This window comes from Cladophialophora psammophila, assembly GCF_000585535.1.
Source record: "Cladophialophora psammophila CBS 110553 chromosome Unknown aczJe-supercont1.7, whole genome shotgun sequence".
Classification (NCBI taxonomy): Eukaryota; Fungi; Ascomycota; class Eurotiomycetes; order Chaetothyriales; family Herpotrichiellaceae; genus Cladophialophora; species Cladophialophora psammophila.
This window is the reverse complement of record NW_006912928.1, coordinates 615488-627830: the sequence shown is the minus strand read 5'-3', so window position 1 is coordinate 627830 and position 12343 is coordinate 615488. Positions and strand designations below refer to the sequence as shown.

Here is a 12343-nt window from a genome sequence, read left to right as displayed (position 1 = left end):
GAAACATATTCCTTGTCCCTGACGACTGTGGGCCAATTGACTCGTCACTGCACCATTTCGGTCATTAGATCATCCGGCCACCGTGCTGCGTCTTTACCGTTGCCTCTGGTGCCTACATTGTAACCAGGGCGGACCTGGTCATTGTCGAACTTGATGATTGGTTTTATTGTGCGTACGACGGCACCAACGGCTTTGCTTTGACGATCTTCGAAGAACGACGGCTGAAAGATCTTACCGTTCTTCGCGATCATCTCCATATACCGAGGTATTAGGTAGTTCATGTTATGGTAACACCTGATGACCGAGGGAGTTCAGCGACGTTTCTGGCGACGGGAAAGAGCGAGGGGTTTGAAAGGTGTTAGAGAAACTCACCGGAAGACTTGTTTTCCATTCCTCTTCCAGACGTCCTGCCAGACTTCTCCCGGGTACTCCTGCACCGAATTTGCTAACCACTGATTATAATAGTTGAGGGCAATATCCACCTTGAAACTCCCGCCTTCCTCTGCACGCCTCATCAAGGCACAGAGAATTCCGGTGACCCCGGCGATACCAGTCATATAGTCGCTATTTGGGAAGACAGGGGTAACAGGCTCGTCATTCTTCAAGCCCATGGCTTTGCCAAACCCTGCGGAAATGCCGACGCAGGCATCGCTGATTTGCTGCCATCCTGAACGATAATCCCAAGGACCATTCCAGCCGTAGCAGTTCTCCTGAACCGAGATGATACCACGCTCACGGTCTTTCACCAAGTCGATGATGCCTTGTTGGCCGAAGCCATACTTGTCAAGCACACCTGGGCGATAGCCCTGAACCACGACATCCGCATCTTTGATAAGGTTTCTCAGTTTTTCTTTTCCCTCTTCGGTCTTGAGGTCGAGACTGCACTGCCACTTGCCCCAACTAAGGTCAAGGTGCAGCGAACTAAAGTCCACCAGGTTTGGGGAAGTGACGCGCATGACGCTTGCACCTAGCTCGGCCAGACCCCTAGTGACAGCTGGAGCGGCAATAACACGCGTCAGATCGATCACCTTGAGTCCCGCAAGCGGCCTTACGGCCGAAGTCTGAGGGGTCGATGGCCACCAGGAAGGTTTCTGTGACGGATTCGGAGCAGGATGAATCTCGAAAAGCCCAACGTGAGCGTTTGCCCTGCCGTGTTCAGTGGCCCGAAAGGAGTCGACAGTTTCCGCTATCACACCAGCTTGCTTGTACACGTCAGATGCGAGATGCTGCATCTCCGCCGAGTCGATGGTCGCCAGCTTTTCGATGAACGGCTGCATCGCTTCCTCCCAGGTCTTGAGGTCAGGTCGATCTCCAGGTAAACCGATGCTGTCAAGAGATGGTTTTGGATTCATGCTACCGTGAAGGTGGAAATAGCGATCATCTTTCGTCTGATAGATATTGGTCACGCACAGCTTGTACAGACTAGATGACATCTTGTGGAAGTCATAGTTGGGGAACATTTCGTACATCTTCTCCGTGTTCTTAGTCAGAGTGATGGTATGGTCCGTGTCTGGGTCAATCTGCCAGATGAGCGTCGACATGAAGAATAACTGTGCGTGGTCGGTATTGATCTCCGCCCCGGTGAGTTCTACATTGTATTTGCGCTTCACGAGCGCGTAAAGGATGCATGCCTCAAAGGCTTTCAGACTTGCGGCAGACTCGGCGAAGCGCCAATTAATAGGGATCGAAGGGAGGTCGGTACCCTTGAAGGTGATTCGCGACGCAAATTCATGGGCTTCTTTGGGTACGTCTTTGGCGATCTTTGGATTCTCGAGCAAGGCTTCGGTCAACAGCCTCTTCGATTCCGCGGGGATTGAATAGGAAGAAACGATATCCGAAACCGAGGCGTCGACGCTACCCATTTTGGTTGTTTACTGATCGTGTTTGTCTTTCAATAGACTAGAAAAGTCAGCGTTGGCTTTTGTCTGCCCTCCACGATGAGTTATAACGATGGCTGTAGGTGTGAGAATACGCCCATCAGGCAGCAAAGCCACACTTCTCTTCTCGGAGATAACAGCTTTTTGCTTCACCAATGCAATCGTGTTACGGAGCGGGAACCATTGCATAGGATCTCACGTCAACGTCCGTTGATGAAGGGGCCCTCGGCTCAACATGGGCAAACACCGAGAGGGGCCTGACGATGCTTATTTTTTTTTTGGACCAGTCAATGAAACTAATGTCTTGCAATATACCGGGCGCCTTGTTTTTAACTTTCGGATATGAAGACGTTGAATGCTTCGCACCGTGGGGGGAATTCAACACATGCAGAGAGGGGTAGAGATGGACCGAGGAAGACGACGAACTGATTGGTAGGCCTCGAGTCAATGCCCATGAGTCGAGAACCAGAGGGCTGATCTGTTCAGATATTGCCTCGGAATACCTCTCGAGGCGCCTTTCAGAATCCAGGTTCGAGAAAGGCTCCCGCAATGTCGGCATCGAGTCCATTTGCCGGGGCAGCCCGCGTTCAGATCATGAAGACGACAGCGCTCCTTGAATCCTTTCGCCAGGAAACCAGAATCTCTGCCAGCTGGAGCCGAAAGACCCGAAAAACATAACAGTCGGTCGTGTCGAAGGGACTCGCACTGTCCCAACCTCCCCAGCTTCACTTAGACAGCAAAGGTCTCAGCAGAGAGCTGCACATTGAGTCAGTGAGCCTCAGATCTTGGAAACAGAAGATCGGCAGCATTTCGCCCTCGACATTCTTACAACTGGCACCTTTCTTGACTCAAGGTCTGTCATTTTGTGACCACCCCTCCCTACCAAGATGGGCGACCCGGGACCAGCCTCGACTGCCGCCACGCGGGCTTGTCGGATCGCCAACTGCTCTGGTGCACGCGGTGATCCAGGATACCAGATGCGGCGTCAGGCAACACTTGGGCCTGTCGATTTCATAACTGGCGACTATCTCGCAGAGATGAACCTTGCCGAAAATGCCCAGAAGATGGCTGCTGGCAACCATGATGGCTGGGAACCTACTGCTTGGGATGGCCTTGAGCAAACACTTGATGTCATCAAGGATAAAGGTATCAGGATCATCATCAATGGCGGAGCTCTTAACCCGCGGGGACTCGCGAAGAAGGCCCAGAAGTTTGTCAATGACCGGGACCTGGGATTGAAGGTCGCTTATGTCTACGGCGATAACCTGATGGAGGAAGTAAAAACCAGCCTGGAGAAAACCGGTAAACTACCCCAGCACCTGGATGGAGAGAACGAAAAAGTCTCGCTGCAAGAACATGCCACAGACTTGCTGGACACAAAAGGGAAGCCTATCGTGAGTGCAAACGCATACCTTGGTGCAAGAGCCATTGTCAAAGGCCTCGAGCTGGGGGCCGATGTCGTAATCTGTGGAAGAGTGGCAGATGCGTCCCCAGTCATCGGAGCAGCCTGGTATTGGCACAAATGGTCCGACACTGATTACGATCGACTGGCTGGAGCACTCGTGGCAGGGCATTTGATTGAATGCTCTGCTTATGCGACAGGATCGAATTTCTCGGGATTTGATGAATACCCCTTGGAGACTTTCGTGGACCTGTCGTTCGGAATCGCAGAAATTGCGGATGACGGGACCTCCATCATCACCAAGCACGATGGCACCAATGGCCTAGTCAACGAGGACAACGTCAAGTGTCAGTTCTTGTATGAACTCCAGGGAGGCACATATCTCAACTCAGACGTCTCTGCCGATACGACAGATATCAGGATCAACCAAGTCGGCAAGAACAGAGTCAGGTTGTCAAACATCAGAGGATACCCACCGCCTCCAACGACCAAGCTGGCTATCTTTTACCACGGAGGTTACGAGGCGCAGCTGCTGACCAATGCAACTGGATACGCAACAGCCGAGAAGTGGAGATTATTCGAGACACAAATCCGGCACGCTCTCAAGCAGAAGAACCTCATTGACGAGTATCAACTGCTGGACTTCCAGATCCTGGGAACCCCAGAGGCAAATCCAAGATCGCAGTTCTCCAGCACGACGTATTGCCGATTGTTCGTCCAAGCCGATACGGAAGCCGCGATATATGGGTTGGTGAAAGCGTGGAGCGAGATCGCGATGCAGCATTTTTCAGGCTTCCATCTCTCCCTGGACTATAGAACAGCACTTCCGAGATCCTATCTCGCCTTCTACCCAGCTTTATACCCGCAGAGCGACCTTAAAGAAGGAGTGGCAATCCTATCAACGGAAGGAGAAGACGCGCAGACTGCAGACGCCGGCCATCCTCCCCACTATCAAAAGCTAGCACCACGAGAGAATTACGAGACCGCACATCCCGTCGATTTGGCCTCCTTTGGACCCACACGCAAAGCTCGTCTCGGAGACATCACACTAGCCCGCTCAGGAGACAAAGGGGCGAACATCAACTTCGGCATCTTCGTCCGTCGCGCTGAACATTACCCCTGGCTCCAGACTTTCATGACCCGGTCAAAAATCCAGGAACTCATGGGCGATGACTGGAGGGATGATTTCTTCATCGAGAGGATGGAGTTCCCGAATATTTGGGCGGTGCATTTTGTCATCTACGGACCCTTGGGCCGCGGGGTGAGTAGCTGCCGCCTGCTGGATGCCCTGGGAAAGGGCTTTGCGGACTACATCCGAGACAAGGTCGTGGATGTGCCGGAAAGGGTTTTGGAAGACGTAGATGCTGTCAAGAAGGAGAGAAGGGCGATGTTATGAGTTATGGTCGCGGCATAACTCTGTGCAATCGCACAAGGCCCTCTGCAATTTCTCAGTCCGGGCTCTTTCACTTGCGGTGCTCTGTTCCGAGTACTTTTCTCCATTCATGCCCTAGGCAAGGTCCACCCTCACAGGGCCACCAGAGCCAAGTAACATGTGCTTTTGAATCAGCCGAAGATTACGGACGATCTTGGGTTGCACTGCAAGGCTGTCTTTGTGTCGCCTACCGTAAATGATGTGTGTCCCACGGAGCAAGAATTTTCCGAGCGCAAAATTTTAAGCCGAGGTCCACGAGGCTGTCGCCACCGTTTCATGCCAGTGGCGCCATTGACCGGAGCAACTCCCCTTCTTCGAGAAGACTTCAATCGTCGTATGTCGTATTTTCCCAATATCCCTTTTTGTGATGCCCTGATCAACTGTGACAGGCCACTGCTGCTTGCGGCCGAGAGTTTACCAGGACCAAGAAGCCCGAGACGAAACTCAATCAGCCTTGGAGCCCCTTTCTTCTTCTCTTTCTCTCGCTATGAATCTTGGAAGGTTATCTTCGAGATAGGGTCTCGGCACAAAGATCCCGGGCTGCACGACTAACGAGTACTTGTACTTGTACAGAATGTGATTTGGCTCAAGTGTCACAGCTTCCGGGGAGGCTGTTTCTTAAAGGGGTCCGATGTCCGACCTTTGTCACCCCAACCAACGGCGACACCGACGTTATCAAAGGTAAATGTTTCGAGACGCCCTTTACAGGCCCACGTTGCGCTGCTCGTCATGCGCTTTCAAGATTTGATTGTGGAGCCAGATCGAAGGTCGAAGATGCTTCCACCAGTGGGATGCTCTTCTGAGATGGCCTTCTGCCCTCGGTGATGCAATCATGTCTCATCGACTCCCTATGCATGTGGTCTCTTGAAATGCACAAAACTGTGTCCTGCCGTCCAAGATGCAGATCATGTTCTGCTCTTTCAAGGACGCCGGCTTTCCCCTGCGGCTCGCACGATGGCTGAGAAGCGTGACCATGCGGATTCTGCATCTATGCCACTGTCATTGTTCCGCCTTGTAGCGGATCAAGCTCGAGTGACGTTGGAAGTTCTGAATTATCCATATCCCGGGTCAGGCACAGAGGAGGATCCTTATCTCGTCACTTACATCCCCAATGATCCGGGCAACCCGTTCAACTGGTCGCGATCGAGGCGATGGACCACCAGCTTGATTGTAGCAACCGAAGTGCTGGCAACGGCTTTTGCGTCGAGTGCTTTCAGTGGTATGCCTGCGACGCCCGGATCGTATCTCTGTTAGCGGGACCACCATTTGCTGATTGCCATCTTAGGAACCATACGCGAGCTCATCGTCGACTTAGGCGCCAGCACTGAGTTGATAACCGCCGGCATATCCTTCTTTGTTCTCGGCTTCGCAATCGGGCCGCTATTATGGGCACCGCTGTCGGAACTCTATGGCAGGCAGATAATCTACTTCATCAGTTTCGGCGGCTTTACAGCCTTCTGCGCTGGCTGTGCTGGTGCCAATAATATCGGAACTCTCCTCGTCCTGCGTTTCTTTGCCGGAGCTTTCGGTTCGTCTCCATTCACCAATGCCGGCGGTGTCATTGCAGACGTCTTTCAGGCGTCGGAAAGAGGATTGGCCATGGGAATCTTTGCACTGGCGCCCTCAATGGGGCCTACACTTGGACCGTTCTGCTCAGGATTCCTTGCCGAGAACCAAGGTTGGCGATGGGTGATGGGTCTGTTGGCAATTTTTGCCGGAGTCATGTGGATTCTAGGGGCTGCCTTCGTGCCCGAAACTTATGCGCCTGTCATTCTGCGAAAGAGGGTCGCTAAACTGTCAAAGATGACTGGCAAAGTCTACATGTTAGAAACGGACAAGGGAAAAGGAGCTCCGTCTCTAAAGTCCCTCCTGCCGACCGCGCTCATTCGACCATGGATTTTGCTGTTCCAGGAGCCGATCGTTTTGCTGCTGTCGCTCTATATCGCGATCGTCTACGGTAAGTCACGGCCCATCTTCCGGTAAACTCGGCCTTGCTGACGGCATCAGGTACGCTGTATCTCCTGTTCGGGGCGTACCCGATTGTGTTTCAACAAGTTCGCGGGTGGTCAGAAGGTATTGGCGGACTTCCATTCCTTGGTGTCGCCGTTGGCATGATGGGGGGAATTGTCTTCGCGAGCTGGACGAATAAATGGTACACAGACGAGGCTGCGAAACATGGCGGTGTCGCCCCGGCAGAGGCTCGATTACCACCGGCAATATACGGAGCCGTTGCGATACCTATTGGACTGTTCTGGTTTGCCTGGACAAACTACGCCTCTATTCATTGGATCTCGCCCGTCTTGGCCGGGGTGCCGTTTGGCTATGGTTTCACCGTGATCTTCCTGGCCGTCACCAACTATCTGATCGACTCGTACACCATCTTCGCAGCGTCCGCATTGGCAGCAAACACGGTTCTACGATCGCTCTTCGGCGCCGCTTTCCCTCTCTTCACACCAGACATGTTTGACGCGTTGGGTATCCACTGGGCAAGCTCGATACCAGGATTCCTAGCATTGGCATGCGTTCCATTCCCATTTATCTTCTGGAAGTATGGGGCCAGGATCAGGAGTCGCTGCGTGTATGCCGCCCAAGCCGAGGCCGTCATGGCCGAGCTCCGTGCAAAGGCTGTCCGCGCCAACGAAACACGAGAATTTGAAGAGGAATCCATCAGGAGATTTACTAGCAGCGCCGATTTGGAGTCTGAGAAAGACGAAGCCAGGTTCGAACCGATCAAGACCAGGAAGTCATTTGCATCCGAGGTGGGGGCTCGCACGTCGTTGACGAGGGTCAGGTCCAAGACTGGCAGTGTCAGCGAGGCTGCCAACTATAACGCCAGCCCGTACGACATCGACAGGGTGAACACGTCGACGTCGTTGGCCGGCCTTGATCTGACGAGGACAAGGACGAATCGCACCGACTGTTGATGAGACCACGAAGGGCTGGCGAGTTAGAGTCGCTGCATGACCGCTATAGACTTGTTTTCTTAGCCTTTAATTGATAATATGTTTCATTCCACACTACATTTTGTACATTGTTCTCTCAAGATATACTGCGTGAAGAAGGATTGACGGAGGCATCGAGAACGAGGCTGAGAAAGGCTATTATGAGGCTGTTCCCCGGAAAGGGTAACGCACCCACGCTCAGAAAGGTGTGACAATAACAAGAAGTTATACTATGTTCCACATAGCATCAGGAAAGTGTTGTTCGAGGTACCTTTCTGGACTATCTGTAACACACTGATTCCCATGGTATCGCTGCAGTCACAAAAGGCATGAAGGTGTTGGTGTACAGATACAAGGTCAACGCTTGCTGATCACCATATGGACACATCCCAGCCAATACGTCAGGGTCGCTTGTGATCTGGCTGAAAGGGGACGGCGCATTGCATGAGCAACGTGCTGGGCGGCAAGAGGACTGATAGATCGACGATAGAAGGTTGCAGATAGAGTCTAGTTACTTCCGAGCTTGAGGATTGGGTAGGTATCTTTTAATTCTACTAGGAAGACGCATTGTCAGACTGTTCCTTTCATTGCCTAGATCGCTTCGCCGCCCAGATACGTCAATTTCGTGTAACTGACGCAAAAAGATGAGTTCTAGCGCAGCCATGAATAACATGGTCCTAACGGGGCATAGCCAAAGCCAGGTACTGAGAAAGGCGTGGTTGGAAAGAAAGGACGAAGGACTCGGCCCTAAGAAATGGGGATACCCTTGTCCATGAATGACAGTTCAGTGACATGCCGTTGGATTCGTGGCTGAAAAGATTGGAGGAAGTGGCCGCTTTGGACGAGCGAGTAAATGGAAAGGGGGTTTACAGGGGAGAAGGATCGGATTGCGCCGGCCTCCCCAGAGATGTTTTCTGTCACAAGCAGGAGTATCCGATGAGAACAGCTCCTATCTTCTCAGATTCGGTGAGGCATACGTATCGGAATGTTTCTGTGACCCATTCCCGCCATCACTTGAGCCGCGTAGGGTCTGGTCATTTAACCTCCTGTAGAGGATAGGGACCAAGGATAGATGGATGCGAAGAGTTGCCCAGCGTAGCGTCGCTCTGTCCACAGCTGACGCTTCGAAATGGAAATCGATGCTGTCGAGATTCTGAAGTGAACATCATCATCACTTTTCTGTGCGCTCTGTTCTTCGGGTGGTAGTCATACACCCCAGAACATCTTCCATCATGCGGTGCTTGGAGCCCTCCTCAATCACAATTGACAGAGCAGTCGGTTCGTATTAGCCTTCGCCATCCATCGAGTTTGGGTCGAGCCGCAATGATCCGGCAATTTCGTGCGCCTCTGCTGGATCATGAATCCCTTTTCAATGAAGTAGTTTTCAGAAGCACTGTCCGCGCCCTCGTCAACATCAGCGAGACAGGACGTTACCATTCTGGCTTATATCGTCAAGCAGATGTCCAGACTTTCGTTCAGCATGGTCAACGTCGCCCGATACTGATGCCATATCTGTCGCCTAGACTCGATGGCCTCGGAAGTGTTCGAATTCTTGATCCTACAACCCAAAACGTCAGCGCCTCGCCTCGAGAGGCTCAGCAAAGGAATTCCCCGTGCACGTACAGTTTCTTGTCCAGACCCTTAATCTTCCAAAACTGCAGATGCAGCAAATTTTTCACGATCCTGTGTTCGAATCCATTGTACTTTCTTGCATTCTCGAGAAACTTCAGCGTGTTCTGTATGCGCCGCAGATTGAAATTTGTGGGAGGCGAGTTGCGGAATGAGTCGCGCAGAATGTCGCGGATCTCATAGCGCGCGGGGCGCGCGTGCTTGACAGCGCGAAGGGAAGTCCGGTAGAGGTGTCGGTAAGCGTGGAGGATGGACTGTTTTGGGATGGGCGTGCTCATTTAGATGGAGTGATATGAGCGCTGCTGCTTGAGGGAAGCGGTCCGAAGAGCACAGAGTTGAAAGTCCAATTGTACAAGATCGGTTTCGATGGATTGAACTGCCAAGTTGTTGCGAGCTTTGTAATAATTTGTTGATGGGGCGAAGGGTAGGGCTCAGCCTAGTAGCCTAAAGGCTAGTGAACCCGGCTGTAACTGACAGGTTGTGGGCGCCTTGGGGTCGCAATGAGTGCCTAGGAAGCCTCCCTAGGTACCTGAATGGATCGCCTTGTAGGTGGCGGCCGTGCCTAAGACGGCCTAGAAGCCGGCAAAGGGCCGCTAAGATCATAGAGCATCAATCAATTTCAAAGGCTCTAGCGTTACCACCAATACTCCTCTATATTAATGATACCTGGGTAGGCAACGAGAATCACGCCAATGCCACGTTTCTATCTCATCAATTCGTCAAGGTCATAGCGCAGCCAATAATAGAATTGTAGTTGTTAGAGAGGCAGAAGTGACCAAGGCGCCCCTCTGCCATGCGATGTCGACCAACCAGCTAGGTGGAAAACATGACTACATCCCTACTGTGTCTGTTAACAACGCAATAACCTTCGAGTCAGTCTATCTACCGGAAACCCCTTGTGATGCGATGCTAACTTCATGACAGGCTTGACGGCAAGGGATACAAGGCAGGACTGTTTGCTACACCACGTCAGAATCGACTGTGGCAACTGAGCTGTCCGGAGACAGATGTTTTTGCTACTGTGATGCCCAGTATCCAAGGGTAATGGCGTCTGGATCGATCAACTGCGGTTCCCCTTCCAATAAAGGGAATGTTTGTGTCATCCAACCTATCCCAACTGGCATTGGTGAAGCCACGCTTGAAGCAAGGCTGAGCTCCCCTTGGACGGTTCTGAGAGCGGCGGCCCACACGACCCGAGGTCGGCAAAAATGTCTGGAGATGCGCGCAGAGAACAGCTTTTCCTTCACTTGTTGTTACAGGTGACACAGATACAGGATGGAAGGGATCTCCATCAATAATAAATCCATGACAATCCGAGTTGTTCTTTTCAATATCCCAAGTTGACCATGACAGCCTCGCTCGCCCCAACACGAACGTTTACTGTGCCGTTGTTGACGATGGTGACATTCGCAACACTGTCGTCGTCCCTGTCCAGCACTTGCCTGCCGATTCCATCATTCTCGGCCGTGTTCCAGCTCACTCCGTCCCAAGTGATGCCCTGGTCCGCAAAGGCGTCCGCGCCGCAGGGGCTGGTTAATTTCTCGACGAGCGCGGATTTCACGTCCTTCGGGACGGAGACCTCGACCTCTTGACTCGGTCTTGATAAAGACTCCGAGGATGAGCAATTGGCCATCCCGCTCCAGCACTGCATGTTGATCACCGCGACTCGAGCCGGCCGGCCGCTTTCGTAGGCAACGTACGCCGACAACGCCCCAGATCCTGTATTGCCATCACCATCACCTGTGATGGCCAACTCAATCACCTGCACGTCCTCGCCAAGAGACGAGCCAATAAACTCGGCCGCGAAGACCTGGCCGTAGAAAGGTGCGAGCACGGTATGATTCCTCTTAGTCTTCCCATCTGCGAAGTCGACGCTCCACAGTGAAAAGTCGAACACGATGCCCAACTGAGTGTTCACTCTGTCAACACCGATCGCCATGGAATGCAGAAGGAAGTCGGCCTGCCACAGCGCGGAGCCGAGGACCACTTAGAGGTCAGCGTCGCTGGAGCCGTTGCCCAAGGAGCTCCCGATCTCGCCTAGCACTAGTGGTATAGGGGGTGTGACGTTTTTGTGCAAGTATTCTGCTACCGATTTGAGCAGTTTCGACCCAGCTACGATTCCCGCGTGACTCATGATGTCTCGCTGGAGACTTGAAGACTCGTTGATCTTGGTTTGGTAGTAGTGCACCGAGGTCGACTTGATACGCTGCTGGTCTTTGACGAGGGTGCCGTTCTCGAAGATGCCCGGAATCTGCCATGGATTGTCAGGTTGATAGCCTGGGAGCAACAGATTGACGGTTTCCGCAGAGGTGGCGGCAGCTTGCCAGACTTTGGTATCGTTCCCAACACCGAGGCTCGCCACAATGTCACTTGTTCATGCGGTCCACTGAGACACATGGTCGGCGATGCTCCAGTGCGACGGTTGTCTATAGAGGTTGACTTCATTTCCTAGTTCCAGCGCGTAGATGCGGTCTGCTCCTATCTTGCGATATGCGGCGTCGATGAAGCGGAGCGAGTTTGTGCGATTCTTGTACGCGAAAGGGAGGTCGAGGATGTACCTCGCGTCTGGAAAGTTGGTGAACGATTCGAAGTACGACGGCCCGAAGGTCAAGTTACTGGGAATACCGGCAGGTTGACCCTCAGGGATGTGGATTGCCTTGGGCTGGTCTGGGTCATAGCCCAGTGAATGATCTCTTTTGGATACCTATGTCAGCCATAGCTCGGTCTGACAAACTGGAGTAAGGAACTCACAGTGAGGTTCCCCCAACACGAATAACGGGCTTGGTCTTGGTCTTGTTAGCGATCGTTCGTAACAGGTTCAGGGAAAAGTTGATGGGTTTTCCAGCTTTGCCTGATAATATAGAGTCAGTCCTTCGCTTTCTGAGAGAGCCTTTGATAGACTATACTATTCGTACCTGCATAATACCAAAATGATCTCGCCTCAAATGCAAGCCCAGGGAAAGCCCGGTCGACTGTTTGCGCCGCTCCGCTCGGAAGAGATGGTGAAGGTGAGAGGGAGACTGTTCCCGAGAGTCCAGGCACCTGGGATTGTTGCGCCATG

At 52.5% G+C, this 12343-nt stretch overlaps 6 protein-coding genes across 6 annotated transcripts; 2 read left to right on the top strand and 4 right to left on the bottom strand.

Moving 5' to 3' along the window:
* Positions 1–44: 44 nt before the first annotated feature.
* A1O5_05246 (uncharacterized protein) lies at positions 45–1862 on the bottom strand (the record flags this gene model as incomplete). The annotated part of the gene is made up of 2 exons (XM_007745847.1): positions 45–294; positions 373–1862. 2 exons carry the CDS (start codon positions 1860–1862, stop codon positions 45–47), a joined length of 1740 nt encoding a protein of 579 aa, XP_007744037.1.
* Positions 1863–2764: 902 nt separating this feature from the next.
* Positions 2765–4675, top strand: A1O5_05245 (uncharacterized protein; the record flags this gene model as incomplete). Its single annotated transcript, XM_007745846.1, has 1 exon — positions 2765–4675. The coding sequence occupies one exon, from the start codon at positions 2765–2767 to the stop codon at positions 4673–4675; it is 1911 nt and encodes a 636-aa protein (XP_007744036.1).
* Positions 4676–5665: 990 nt separating this feature from the next.
* A1O5_05244 (uncharacterized protein) lies at positions 5666–7635 on the top strand (the record flags this gene model as incomplete). Its single annotated transcript, XM_007745845.1, has 3 exons — positions 5666–5930; positions 5997–6668; positions 6719–7635. The coding sequence occupies 3 exons, from the start codon at positions 5666–5668 to the stop codon at positions 7633–7635; spliced, it is 1854 nt and encodes a 617-aa protein (XP_007744035.1).
* Positions 7636–9096: 1461 nt separating this feature from the next.
* A1O5_05243 (uncharacterized protein) lies at positions 9097–9560 on the bottom strand (the record flags this gene model as incomplete). The annotated part of the gene is made up of 2 exons (XM_007745844.1): positions 9097–9211; positions 9277–9560. The coding sequence occupies 2 exons, from the start codon at positions 9558–9560 to the stop codon at positions 9097–9099; spliced, it is 399 nt and encodes a 132-aa protein (XP_007744034.1).
* Positions 9561–10609: 1049 nt separating this feature from the next.
* A1O5_05242 (uncharacterized protein) lies at positions 10610–11221 on the bottom strand (the record flags this gene model as incomplete). The annotated part of the gene is made up of 1 exon (XM_007745843.1): positions 10610–11221. The coding sequence occupies one exon, from the start codon at positions 11219–11221 to the stop codon at positions 10610–10612; it is 612 nt and encodes a 203-aa protein (XP_007744033.1).
* A 48-nt stretch (positions 11222–11269) lies between these two features.
* Positions 11270–12342, bottom strand: A1O5_05241 (uncharacterized protein; the record flags this gene model as incomplete). The annotated part of the gene is made up of 4 exons (XM_007745842.1): positions 11270–11651; positions 11703–11975; positions 12034–12133; positions 12198–12342. The coding sequence occupies 4 exons, from the start codon at positions 12340–12342 to the stop codon at positions 11270–11272; spliced, it is 900 nt and encodes a 299-aa protein (XP_007744032.1).
* Position 12343: the final 1 nt, after the last annotated feature.